This window comes from Corvus cornix, chromosome 1 (genome assembly GCF_000738735.6).
Source record: "Corvus cornix cornix isolate S_Up_H32 chromosome 1, ASM73873v5, whole genome shotgun sequence".
Lineage (NCBI taxonomy): Eukaryota > Metazoa > Chordata > Aves > Passeriformes > Corvidae > Corvus > Corvus cornix.
Window position 1 is genome coordinate 91,813,365 of NC_046332.1, and position 12,870 is coordinate 91,826,234.

Sequence of the window (12,870 nt, forward strand, 5' to 3'; positions counted from 1 at the left end):
TGCTGCTGCTACTTGTATGGGTGCAGGACAGCACCACACAGCTCCACTGTCAGCCCTGCTGTAGTGAGAGGTGGTGAGAGTTGAGTCTTTGGGAAAAAACCAGAATTTTGAGTCCTTTATATCGTAACACCATTCCGTATGCTTTTTGATAGCTCAGAATACTTTATTCAACCAAGTCTCTTTTTATCCAGCAACAGGAGCCACATCAATAAAAAGAGCATTGGTTTGTTGTTGTAACAACAGTTCCAGAGAGACAAGGACTGTTAAAGAATGTGTGCATGTTAAATTGAGCTCATTAACAGCTGAACAGCCACTGTGATTGTACTGGAAGATAATTCTACATTTTCTAGCTGGCCTTGCTTCCTGATAGCAGCCTGGAAAAAAAAAAAACAACACTCTGTTAAATATATATAAAAATGATTTTATTAGTAGGAGAAATAAGGCCTATAAGGATTTAGCTCTTAACAAATACAGTGTTAATCAGACTGACATCAATGGAGGAATCGGCCATGCATATTTGAGGAAATTTTCAATGAGGAAGAGGGCTATCTGTAAAAGTAGATTTTCCCAGTGGCATTTTAACACCCACAGCTTGAGACGACGCTTTCCACTTGTATTGATTTCTCACCTGGTTGGAGCTGACCTTTCACTGCACAGTCTGATGCAGAGTAAGGTCCAAACCAACACTGCTGAAGGCTTTGCAAACCTGCTGTGTGCAGGAAAACCCTGATGGCTCCAGCCTCCCTTACCTTAGTTGGGCTCCCCGTGGTGTTGAGTGGGGCAGGAGCTTTCAGTGCTTGCTGGGGACCAGGTTCTGAAGATGTGACAAAGAAAACAGTCATCTTCTCACCAGGGTCTGGCAAGGCTCCGCCACGGTCAGGGAGTGTCCACTTTGGGTGACACCAGGTTACATTCTCCAAACACACGTGAATTTGCAATTTAATAGGGCTGTGGTAAAAAAAACAAAAAAAAACAAACAAAAAAAACAAACAACCCATATGTAATTTTGAGTGGCTCGTGCTGAGACATCCTGTTACCAAGCTGACAAAGCAGCATTCCTCTCTTTAGGCCAGATCCCAAAGCAAACTTAAGCCAGTGGGCACATTGCCATGGATTTTAGAGGAATTGAGGTTGGTGAGGCCACATCTTGACCACCATTTAATTTTGGACACCTTATTACCCCCAAGTCACTGACAAGCTGGGAGGAGTTCAAAACAAAATGGCAGTAACATAGTTTAAGATAACTGGCTCAGGAAGGAAGACTGAGGAGTTATTCAATTATTAATACCTTGGCTAAGCAGTATCTCAACAGTCTTTGAAGTAAGGAGGCATGAAGGAAGGAGCAAAAGGTAGAGGGGAGCAATATCTCACAAGGTGACAGTGCCACAACAGCCATGGTGAGGTCAGGCTGGGAGAAGCCCAGGTTTGAAGGCTGAGTCAGTTGAGGGATGCCTCTGGATGTCCCTGCCTCTGGCTGTCCCTGCCACCCACAATGCCCCACCATCTTAGGACCCCAAGAAGAAGTGGAAGGGGAAATGCAATATCAAGAAAAAAGTGCAGAGGCTGAAAAGTGTGTGTATGGTTTTAACGGCGTTATTCTTTCCTGTTACAGCTAGATTTGGAGTAATAATGATTAAACTCTTAAAATTTCAGCTATGTTATCAGTAAATTCTCGGCTTTACTTGATGAGCATCCCTTTTGTCCACAAACAAGACTTTGAATGTAATGAGAACCAGGGTGCAGCTTTGCAGGTGGGCATTCAGCTGGGCATGTGGCTTATTTTCTTGCAACACCACATGAAACGCTATGGCCTGCGATAGCCTGTGCAGACAGAGACACCTTCCCTTCTGTGGAAGGTGATGAGGTCAGAACTGCTGGAGGTGTTTCACGGGACATTTAATGTTTCCAAGGACTCCATTATTTGCCATCATCTGGAAGACACCACAAGCAGTAGTAAGTTGCCCCAAACCAGCAGGCTTTGGTGTTCAACCATGTCTGAAAGAAACACCATTGGGCTTTGCTAGGTTTATTTTTGAGTTCATTTTAGCAGTTTTTCATAGCAGTAATTTCCTTTGGATTCTCAGGAGGCAGAGGGGGAGTAGAGGGATCTGGCTAGGCTCATGGTGGGGTCAGCAGCCCTTGGACAAAACAAGAGCAGGACAGAAAAGCAGAGACCAGCCAAGCCCTGAAGAAAGGCTGCTTTGCCTTTTCCACTGCCTGATCATGCTGTGCTATCATAAACCCAGCACAGCACTATTGCCAATACCCTCCCTTGCTCTTATTGCTTTCCCTGAGGCTGAAAACAGTGGGAACATCAGTTCAGTTCAACTTCAAGATGTTTTCACTGTTTTGCTTCCCTGAATTGCTCAGGCTGCAGATCAGATGTCTTTATTTCAAACACAGAATAACTGTTCTCCCCAAACTTGAAAAAACGCCAGTATATTTTCTTTTGTCAAACTGCAAAATACAGGAGAGAGGCAAGAGAGAGGGATTGTTAGTGAAACACAACGCAGAAAAGAAAAAAACACCAAAAAAAATCACGCCTCAAACTCTGAAACTGGAGTTTCAGAAAGCTGGATGCAAAGAGTGTTCTTTCACTGTGCTACACCATCTGAGGGATTGGGATTCTCTTACATTCTAAATTCTTTATTTCAGAAAATTTTCAGGAAAGATTTTTGCCCTCTCCATGAGAAAGGCAGAGAAAGCCTGACATGTCCAGTCACCTTCTGACTTTTTAATACAGAAGACAGACATGGTCCAAAGGCATAGACCTCACTTCTACCATGGAAGGAAGATGAACTTCCAATGCCAGCCTAGCATACAAGCCCCAGGTACATGAGGGAGGGAGCCCATGGGATCCTTCCCCACACCTTGCTACACCAGGATGGATTCTCCTGCCAGCTGATGCCGTCCATGCTCCACACTGGGGAGTCAGTCACTAAGGCATCAAGGGATGAACACCTCCTTCAGGAGACAGGCTGAAATCATGGCGCTTGGAGAGGCAGCATCATGGAATCACCCAGAGTGGTGCTGGCAATGCTCCAGTAAGGCTGCAGGCAGTGACCAGTCCCTCCTGGTATTCCCCACCACCACCACCACCTGCACAGCCTCCGCAAGAGGGAGGAATCGGTGCCCTTATCACAAGTAAACAAAGTTAATGTTTTATTAACATTGACACCGAGTTCCCAGTCAGTGCCAGGTGAACTTAGAGCAGTTCAAGCTGGTATGGCATGGAAGGAGCCTGGGATAAAGCCAAGCCTGGTGTGCCAAGGATTGCTGGCACACAGGTCTGCTCAGGACAACATCTCCAAGGGGTAACATCTCAGCCTGGATCTAACGTTTTAGGCACAGTGCTCCAAAAGTGGCCTTCAAACTTATTACTCAAATTCCTAATTGTGCAAACCACAGAAAGAGGAAAGGGCTTCACCTCCCTGTTTGTACATATAATTCAGCTACCTCTGGTCACAGGAGTGTGACCCTTGCAAGCACATTCTCCATTGGTTTCTTTTGGAGCATCTTGGTCTCCCTGAGCCTAGGCTTTATCTTGCTGGTGCCTTGGTCAGCAAGAGAAAAAGTGCAATGGGTCCTGCCTAGCCCTGCCCACCACCATGCCTGGGCTGTGCAGGAGGGGATGCCAGGCCATGGCCTCACCTCCAGCCTTGTGCCACTCCAGATTCCTGAGGAACCTTCCCTCTCTCCTGTGTGACCTTCCCTCTCAGCCGTCCTTCCCTTTGGTGGCCAGCCCAAGGTCAGTGGTGCAGGCATTAAAAACCAGCCAAGAAAAGCAAACATTAGTCCCTCTTTGAGCAGCTCTGGGTACATTAAACTCAACAAAAGGCTCTGGGTCAAGGGATTGGCACTGCATTGGGACCAGGGCTGGCTGCAATGGCCAAGTGCCAGGGCACTGTGGCAGAGATGGGCGCTGATGGGCAGCCCTGCAGGGGCAGGTGAGGAAAGGGGGCACTGGATGAATCCTGATGGACTATAAAGCAACAGGGAGCTTAGACCAGCCCTCCTGTGGGGCCATGAAAAGTTGCCCACTGGTCAGTAACAAGTGTCCTGACAAATTACTGCAGTGTCCAGGAGTCCATAGAACAGCAATTATTCCATCCTACCTTGATAAACCACTTCAGACAGGCAGCGCTCATTTTCACTCATGCACAAACTTTCCAAGAGAATCACAGATTTGTCACAGCTGCACATGGAGGCTGCCCATGGCTCAGCCATGCCGAGCATCCAGCAATTCACCAGGTTCCAGGTCAGCCTGTTTGCAAGGTGGTGGAAAATCCCCAGGTTCCCAATGGGAAACTTCTACACTCAGAACACTTGCTCTTAAGAAGGTGCTGCTCTTGACGGCCCTTCTCTCTCCATGGTCTCTGCTGCTGCAGAATAGAGGAGGGACAGGGGACAAGTCCATGAAGGTGACACGGCTTGGGAGCAGGCTGTCCATATACACAGCATGCAGCATGTGGCCCAGTGTCCCCTCTGGCCCCCTCATGCTGCCACTTGGATCTCACCAAAGACATAATTAATATTTTTGCATGTGTTCCCAGGTCTGGGTTTTGGAAGAGGGGAGGGCAGCTCAACAGGGGGTTTCTGTGATATGAAACAGGAGAGACCTATTGCATGCTCAGGGACAAGGGGTAATGGCCTTAAGCTGAAGGAGAGCAGGTATAGATCAGATACTAGGAAGAAATTATTTGCTGTGAAGGTGATGAGACGATGAAACTGATTGCCCAGAGAAGCTGTGGGTGCCCCATCCCTGGAAGTGTTCAAGGCCGGGTTGCATGGAGCTCTGAGCAAGTTGGCCTAGTGGAAAGTGTCCCTGTCCATGGCAGGGTGGGGGATGGAACCAGGTAATCTTTAAGGTCCCTTCCCACCCAAACCATTCTGTGATTTTGATTCTGGCTTGACTGCGTTGAGCTCTGTCCCAGTATCAGTACTGGCCCCTCAGGAACACTGCTCCATACTGGTTGCAGTTGGATGTCCACGTGCTGGGTGCTGCACTGTGGTCCCAGCTGTCATCCAGCTGCCATCCATCGCCCCAGCCCTTCTCAAGCCAGTGCACAGCTCCCCACCTGGCTGCTGTGCCACCAGCTCTGCTGATGTCAAACTGGCTGATGTGGAATTGGAAAGCCTCCATGTTTGCTCACCAGTCCAGTTGTCTCACAGACTGGTGGATGTGGTGCACCCTTAGTAAATCCCAACCACCTTCTTGTCTTCCATCTGCTTGCTAATAGCTTCCAAAAGTAGTTGCATACTTAACAAGTAATTACTTATTTTCTAACTGTCCCCCTGCAATACCCTATGTTCCAACACATGGCTACACATTGTAGTGGGATAACTATATCTACTACTTTCAGGTTAATTGGAAAAAAAGAAAAAAAAAGAAAACCAGAGAGAAACAAGTTCTCCTTTGCTTTATCTGTTCAGATAGCAGCTATCACGCAGAGTCTATCGCAAACCCTACAGGCACTTGGCAAAATGCGTAACTATGCTGACCCACTAAGGCAGTCAGGAGAAAGGAGAAGGGCATTTGATAGGAACAAACTTTCCCTTGCCAGCATTATCAACACCCTTTATAAAGAATTGTATCTGCAGCAGGTTGATAGTGGTGAGCAGGGGCTTTCATTGGCACAGGAAGCAATCTCGGTGACCTTCAGTGGAAAAGAAGGTATAAAACCCAAAGTCTTTTTCTTGGTCAACTGTCTGGGCACCAGCTGAATTTCTTAGTTTCCAAGCAGGACACATTTTTGGGAGCTTTTTTAAGAAAATGGCAACTTTAAATGAAAAGAAGACCTGCAGTGAACGGATGGCAGATTTCCGGCGTTTTGTCTGGAATCCAGAAACAAAGCTCTTCATGGGAAGGTCCTTAATTAACTGGGGTAGGTTTTCATGTGCAAGATTCTTCTCTTCCTTCTGGCATATTTAAAAACTGGGGGGGGAGGTGTCATCCTAATGAGTGGGACACAATGTAGATATGTTGAAGACAGCAGTTCTCATACGTGTTTCTAAACCACTTTTTGGGTGGCCCTATGAGCTGGATCAAGTAGATCAAAACATTGATCCATGTAGTTCCTGCAAATGTACGACTTCAAAGTGGTTTTGAACCAAGCACTTCAAAATGAGAAAAATTAACATGTTAACAGGTACCTTACTAATAGCTAGGGGTGATGGTTACAGTGTGGTTTTCACATTGCTAATTAAAAGGGGGTTCAGGTTCATGGAGAAATTTGCTTACTTGGTGAGTTTGTCCAATTCTTTGGAAAGAAGTTTTGTTTTTCTGAAATTCACTTCTGAATTATTGTCTGCTCAGTAGATCTTGTTTCTTATCACTGTATGGTAGCATCTATTTCATACTAGCAGGTATTTCATACCAGCATCTATTTTATACTCGCAAGTATTCCAGCTGAGCCTCCCTTCCTATAGCCAAACTTGTGTCTACAATGATGATCTGTATCATGATCTACATTGTGGGAAGGGAAGCCTGGACCATTGTAAGGAAGATCCATACTGTTCCCACAGACTGTAAGAGTAGCTGCAAGTTCCCAGGTGATTTTTTTCTGTCACAAAGCCTGTGTGTGTAGCTTATTGGCTAAAACCAGAATTTTACAGACAATGCAACTGAAATGTGAGCTTTCCAGTTGGTAGAGAAGAAGGTGTTACAAGGCACCTATGATTAAAAGGACAGGTTTCTAATAGCACCCCCCCGAAAACAATCACTGGCTGCTTGTACAGCACCAGCCATGTGTAAGACACTTTACACACATACAGACAGAAACACAACATTACTCTCACATTATCTCACAGCAGAATAAAGTAGCAAGATGGCACATTTTGCTGTTGGTGATTTCAGCTGTATAAAACAGTGCAGTGATATGGGTCTAAACCCAACACACATTAAGTACTGACATCTGTCATCCAAATAACAGAAGGAGAAACTTGGGTTTGTCAAAGAAATACCTCATCATCTGTGTCGCTTTGTCCATGTGTAGTAAGTAGATAAATGGTCTTAATATGTGGAATTACCTCAAGATGCCACATAACCTTTAAACTTTAAATAATCTGAGCTCAGCACCAGCTTCTTCAAAAATCCTTGTAGAACTATACAATTTTTTTGCTAGAAGAATATTCCTTTGAGTGTAGAGAAAATATTCCAAAGCACCTATACAGGTAAAACTTCCCTGGGGACAAGGGTGCAAAGGAGACGGCTGCTGCTGCTGGGATCATCCTGGCTGCAGAAAGAGCACTGCAGGGCCTTGCTCAAAACATGAAATTCTGCCCTTATTCTTTTTCACAGTGTGGATCAGCCTCTACTACCTGGCTTTCTACGTGGTGATGTCGGGGCTGTTTGCACTCTCCATTTATTCTTTAATGAGGACGATTAATCCATACGAGCCGGATTACCAAGACCAGCTGAAATCCCCAGGTACTGCCAGCGTCCTGCAGCAGCTGCATAGGACTGGGCTGGGCTGAGAGGCATTTGGGCAGAGCCCAGGGCTTAGGGTGGGCCAACGTGGAATAAATCAGGTTACTTCTGCCCAAACAATCCCTGCAAAGTTTAACCTCTGCCTGAAAACACTTTCAGGCTTTAAAATAAATCTGGCACATTTATTTACATATTGATATATGAATATACTTATATATTAATATATTTATGAATATATAATATGAAAAATTAATATATCTATTCATTTATTTCATCTTGCTATTGGGATGACCAGTGCCTGCCTGTAGCAGGTCACCTTCACTCTGCATAGGCAGGGGTCAGTCCCTGGGGAAGTCCTAGGTTCTGCTCCAACCCCCCAAGCATCACAGACGGCTTTGGGGTGCCCAACAAGATGTAGGGCGATGGGATGAGCAGCCTGGAGTGGGTATTTCCACACTTGCCAGCACCATGGAGAGTCCCTGGGAGAGCAGGAATACCTTGCCCAGCAGGATGTGCTGTGCCAGTGGTCAAGGAAGTAAAAATAAGACAAAGATGCGGGATTAGGAACACAGATCTGTGAGACGTGAAAAGAGATAGGGGAGATGATCAGACACCATCGGTGCACACTGCTAAAACTTCACACCCCAATGGCTTGTTTTCACAATGGGAGGGGAAAAAATAGCCCTAAAAATTATTCTGTCAGATGCTTTTGTATTTTGAAGTTTCCACTCCCAGTATTCAGCAAGTTTGGTGTTTGTTGGGAAAATAATTCCTGTGACAAACTATATGTGACTTTTTCAAAAGCTGTTTCTCATGCTGCCTATGATGTTTCTTTAACCTGATGTGACTGTTATTGCTAACAAGTCCTGGGAAATCCAGTGCAATTGCTGGAATGATTTTACAAGCTGTTCTTGTAACAGCATGGATATATGTGAAAAGAAAATAATTCAGCAGCAGCACAGGCTTTAGGGTTTTGGTTGAACAACTCACAGCTGAGGTGGTTTCTGTACATTGTTAAATCCTCCCCAAAAAGCCTGGGTGATCTTCTACATTCACAGTGAGTCTTGATGCAGCATAATTGCTACTGTCAATTTAAATAAACAAATCTGTGCGTGGCACCTCTCCTCTGCTTTGTCTTCCCTTTTCTTCCTCGTGAAGGTGTAACCTTACGACCCGATGTTTATGGGGATAGAGGACTACAAATTTATTACAATGTATCCGACAACAAAACCTGGGAAGGCTTAGTGACAACTCTTCACACTTTTCTGACAGGTAAAAATAAAGTTTCTTGCATGAAAGTGAAAAAAGGTGCTGCCTTATCTCCCATACTAGGTCTGAGCACCTTAAGTCAGTGCTTCCACTTTACATTTGTCCTTCTCAAATCACAGATTTTGAGTGGAAAGTGCATCTTCTGAAAGGGATGAGCAAATCACCTCATGAATCTATAAATCAAACATATGTACACATCTATTAAAATCCAGGCTCTGCTTCAGGGCTTTTACTTTGTTTAATCCTAAACAGACTTAATAAAATAGACCAATAGAAAGTCTGAAGGAAGATGGAGGACAAAAAGTCTTCAAAACTAGTCTCATCTAAATTAATCTAATTAATTTGTGTGTGACTAGAAACATCAAAATGCCACAATATATCTCATAAAGCTGTTGCATGGTGTCATGAGGGAATACAGTCAAAGTAGGTTATGTGCTCCATTTGCCTGTCCATGTCTTAGCACATTTATATTACTATTGAGCCTTAATATTGTAATTCTTCATGTTTCTCATGCACATACTGAGAAAAATTATATTTGAAATTGACTTTATACCGAGCTATCAACACAAACTGCCAGTCTTAATTCAATTTGATCCCTTTTCTTTTGCTTTGCTTGGATATTCTAAAAAAACACAACAAAACTGAACCAAACCCCTAAACAGTTTAAACTTTCCTTGTTCCGTCTAATCCCAACTTCACTTGAAGGACAGTCTCCCAAGATAGAATCTCCAGCCTGATGTTGGGATGTATAATTTGCATATGAAAAGCTTCAGAGGGGATTCTTTCTTTCTTCCTTCACACATCTAGCATATACACCAGCTGCTCAGCATCTGAACATCAACTGCACCAATAACACATACTTCATCCAGGACACCTTTGATGGCCCGAATAAAACAAAACTATCCTGCAAATTTACCTCAGATATGCTTCAAAACTGCTCCGGCATCACAGATCCAACTTTTGGATTTCCAGAAGGAAAACCCTGTTTTATTATAAAAATGAACAGGGTAAGTACAAGTTCAAGGTGCTGAGCAGAAAAATTTAAGAGTAGCTTGAGTCTCCACTGGGGAGTTGCTGTGTCTCTGCTGCCATGGGTTCTAAACTCTGCTTTGTACTGGGAATCAAAAATCATGTGCTTTTCCCTGGCAGACCTCTGGAGTCACCAGGGAAATCCTGAGACTTTTTCATCATCTCTAGGAAAGTAACATAGGGCAGTGATCTCTGAACTGACCCTCTACAGCTTTGGGTTTAGTTTAGTTTAGTTTAGTTTAGTGTCTCTGTAAGGCTCTCATCCCACAGACTAGCACCAGAAGAGTTTCCTCCTGCAATACCACAGCCCTGTGCCTTCCACTGAGGCATCAGGATGTTACAGTAACTGATGCGGTTTCTGAGAGGTGGTATCTTATTTCTCCAGGTGGCAAAGAAAATCTTTAGAAGAACCTATAAAACCAAAATTCAAAAATGGCAGATATTTTTCTCAGGGAAAACCACCAACATGTTTTTTGGAGAGGAATAAAGGGAATTTTCAATGCTTTAATTTTTTTCAGGACACAGACAAAGGCATAAGCACTTTGTTTCTGGGTAAAATTCTGAGCCTTCTGATTCAATTTCAGTAGAAAGTGAAGAGCTCGAATTCTCCACCAGTTTCTGACAGACAAAATCATTGCATTTTTTGTTTGGCTTGCACCTTAGGCATTTTCAAGAATCTGTGCAAGCCCTAACTGACAGGGGAACTGTGCCCCTGATTCGGGCAGGTGAAACAGGCTTTTTCCAAAAATGCCTTCTTCAGCAAGACTGAGTGCCAGCCCCAGCAGGGAAAAGACACGTGGATAGTGACCAGGGCACTTCACCTCCTTTCACCTTTGCTGTTACAGGATGCAACCCCACTAGCTCTATAGGATCAAACCAGCCCAAGGGTTTTTCTGCCATAACCAAGGTTTTCTAAGAAGGGTAAGATCAAAAGCATGGAGATTCAGCTTTTCCTTTACTGACACACAATTAACTGCTTTTAGAGACCCCCTGGCTGCCTGGGCATCAGCAAGGGCAAGTGGTATGGGTGGGTAAATGAGCTGGACTCGGAGGAGGTGCAGTGCTACTTGCTCTGGCCAGGCTAGAGCCCATCTGCAGTGCCCATCCCAGGTAATGCTGAGTCCTGCTTCCTAAGTATCTAGCCACAACAGTTTTTCATCTACATAAATGAGATTATTTGTTTGACAGAGTCTTACATAAGAACATACTAAGCATCTTTTGAAGCTCAGTTCTCAAATAATTGCTTGCTCAGTTTTATCTCAAAACAATTTCCAAGTTGACCAAATATGTGTTTTCTTTTTCAGATTATCAAGTTTTTCCCTGGCAATGGCACTGCACCAAGGGTGAACTGCACATATGTGGTAAGGGTATGAGGTCTGAGTCCCACACATTTCAAGCACTGCCAGCTCAGAGAGCAAGAAAGTGCAGTGGGGACCAGAAAAAATACACTTGCAACTCTGCAAATCAGATCCCAAATACTTTGAATATTCTCAGTTTCCTTAGCAGACGTGCTAAGGAAAAATACTCCAAGTTTGCTTTATTTTAAATAATCTGAAAATGTGTATTTTCATGCAGCAGAGAACATTTGCTGTTTGCTTTCAGCTCCCTGTAGTAACGTCCATGCCTCAGCGCAGCTCCCTCAGGCTCTCAGCAGGTCCAACTCACTGAATTCCCAACTGCTATCAAAGGACACTTGCCTGCTTTTCTTGGCAATAGTAGCAGTGGGAGATTCCCACTTTTATTTGAAAAAGAAGACTGGTGCTAAACAACTTGCTGAACTTGAGCTTGAACACACACTTAGCAGCCCTAAAACGCTTGCCTCGGGCTGGCCGATGGTTTCCTCGCCAACAGAGCTTCTTCCTCTCTCCTTTTACAAACAGGGTGAGGAGTCTCGCCCGCTGGAGGTGGATTACTACCCCATGAACGGCACCTTCAACCTGCATTACTTCCCCTACTACGGGAAAAAGGCTCAGGTGGGTACTTTGTATTTAACTTTTCTTCTTTCTCTTTATGTAAGGTGAAACATGGAGCATCTCTGCAATCCTATGAAAACTGGAGAGGCTATTTTTAAGACTTCATTTTTAAACCGGTAGCATAAAATTAAAGTATTTTCTTCCTATTTTTTTTATTTCTCCTCCTAGCCCAGCTACAGCAATCCTTTGGTAGCTGTGAAATTTCTCAACATTACAAGGAACATAGAACTTAAAATAGTGTGCAAAATCATTGGAGCTGGAATTACCTTTGATAATGTTCATGATCCATATGAAGGAAAAGTGGAATTTAAACTGAAAATAGAAGACTGAGCAGCAACAGAGACATTTCTGAAAAATGTATGAAGAGTAAACTTAACTATTATCACATCCATCTATATTTATTTTCTCACTATGGTTCCCATATAACTTACAGTGCAAAGAGACATTTTCTACTGTAAGATGACCCATACAGCTAAAAATCAAGATCCTACTCTCAATGTGTAAAGATTATCTCAATGTACATAGCTTAATATTTCATGGCTACAGTATGCTGCTGCCTTCATGCAAATATTTGTACAAAACAAGTTTCCCCCAAAGGGTGCAGCTGTGCCTTCAAGGAACAAAAGTATAGACTCAAACCATCATTTTCAATCACTTTTCAAAACGTAACAAATAATTGATGTATGATACTAAAGTTTGGTTATTGAGAAATAACTACATAGCTTGAAAAGGAAATCAATACTCTGAAATACTAGCAAGTAATTCAATTTTTAATCTCTCTTGTATAGGATGTATGAAAGTGCATTAAAATCATCTGTATCCCAATGCATTGGCTTTTTGCCCTAGTCAGCTGAGTCAATTTTTTAGCTGACAAATCGAATGACTGCAAAAGAAGCAAACTTGAAATCTGTCCTCTAGCTTACAGATTTCACTGTACCACTTACCTCTATGTATATAACCTAATAAAAATGACTGGCAAGACTGTAACACCCAGTTACACCCAGGAAACTGTTACTTTAACTAGAGGTTGTAATTTGCTGGGGCTTTTGTTTGTTTGGCATTTTGCTGTTGTTTTGTGTTTGTTGTTTTTGTGATGGTTTTGTTTTATCCAGTAAAATAACCCTGTATTGCAATGATGAGTTTTGGGTTACTTGGAGTAATCTGGAAGAT

The 12,870-nt window shown here is 43.5% G+C and overlaps 1 protein-coding gene across 1 annotated transcript; it reads left to right on the forward strand.

Moving 5' to 3' along the window:
• Positions 1-5,773: 5,773 nt before the first annotated feature.
• Positions 5,774-12,431, forward strand: ATP4B (ATPase H+/K+ transporting subunit beta). The gene is made up of 7 exons (XM_010394304.2): positions 5,774-5,885; positions 7,301-7,429; positions 8,588-8,701; positions 9,506-9,705; positions 11,032-11,094; positions 11,608-11,700; positions 11,869-12,431. Exons 1-7 carry the CDS (start codon positions 5,774-5,776, stop codon positions 12,028-12,030), a joined length of 873 nt encoding a protein of 290 aa, XP_010392606.1. The 3' UTR covers positions 12,031-12,431.
• The last annotated feature ends 439 nt before the right edge of the window (positions 12,432-12,870 follow it).

Bases quoted from the DNA above. Each gene is read 5' to 3' on its own strand.
- ATP4B (XM_010394304.2), top strand. From the start codon at position 5,774: ATGGCAACTTTAAATGAAAAGAAGACCTGCAGTGAACGGATGGCAGAT. The intron at 8,702-9,505 runs GTAAAAATAAAG...TCACACATCTAG, and splicing joins TCTTCACACTTTTCTGACAG to CATATACACCAGCTGCTCAG. The intron at 11,701-11,868 runs GTGGGTACTTTG...TTCTCCTCCTAG, and splicing joins ACTACGGGAAAAAGGCTCAG to CCCAGCTACAGCAATCCTTT.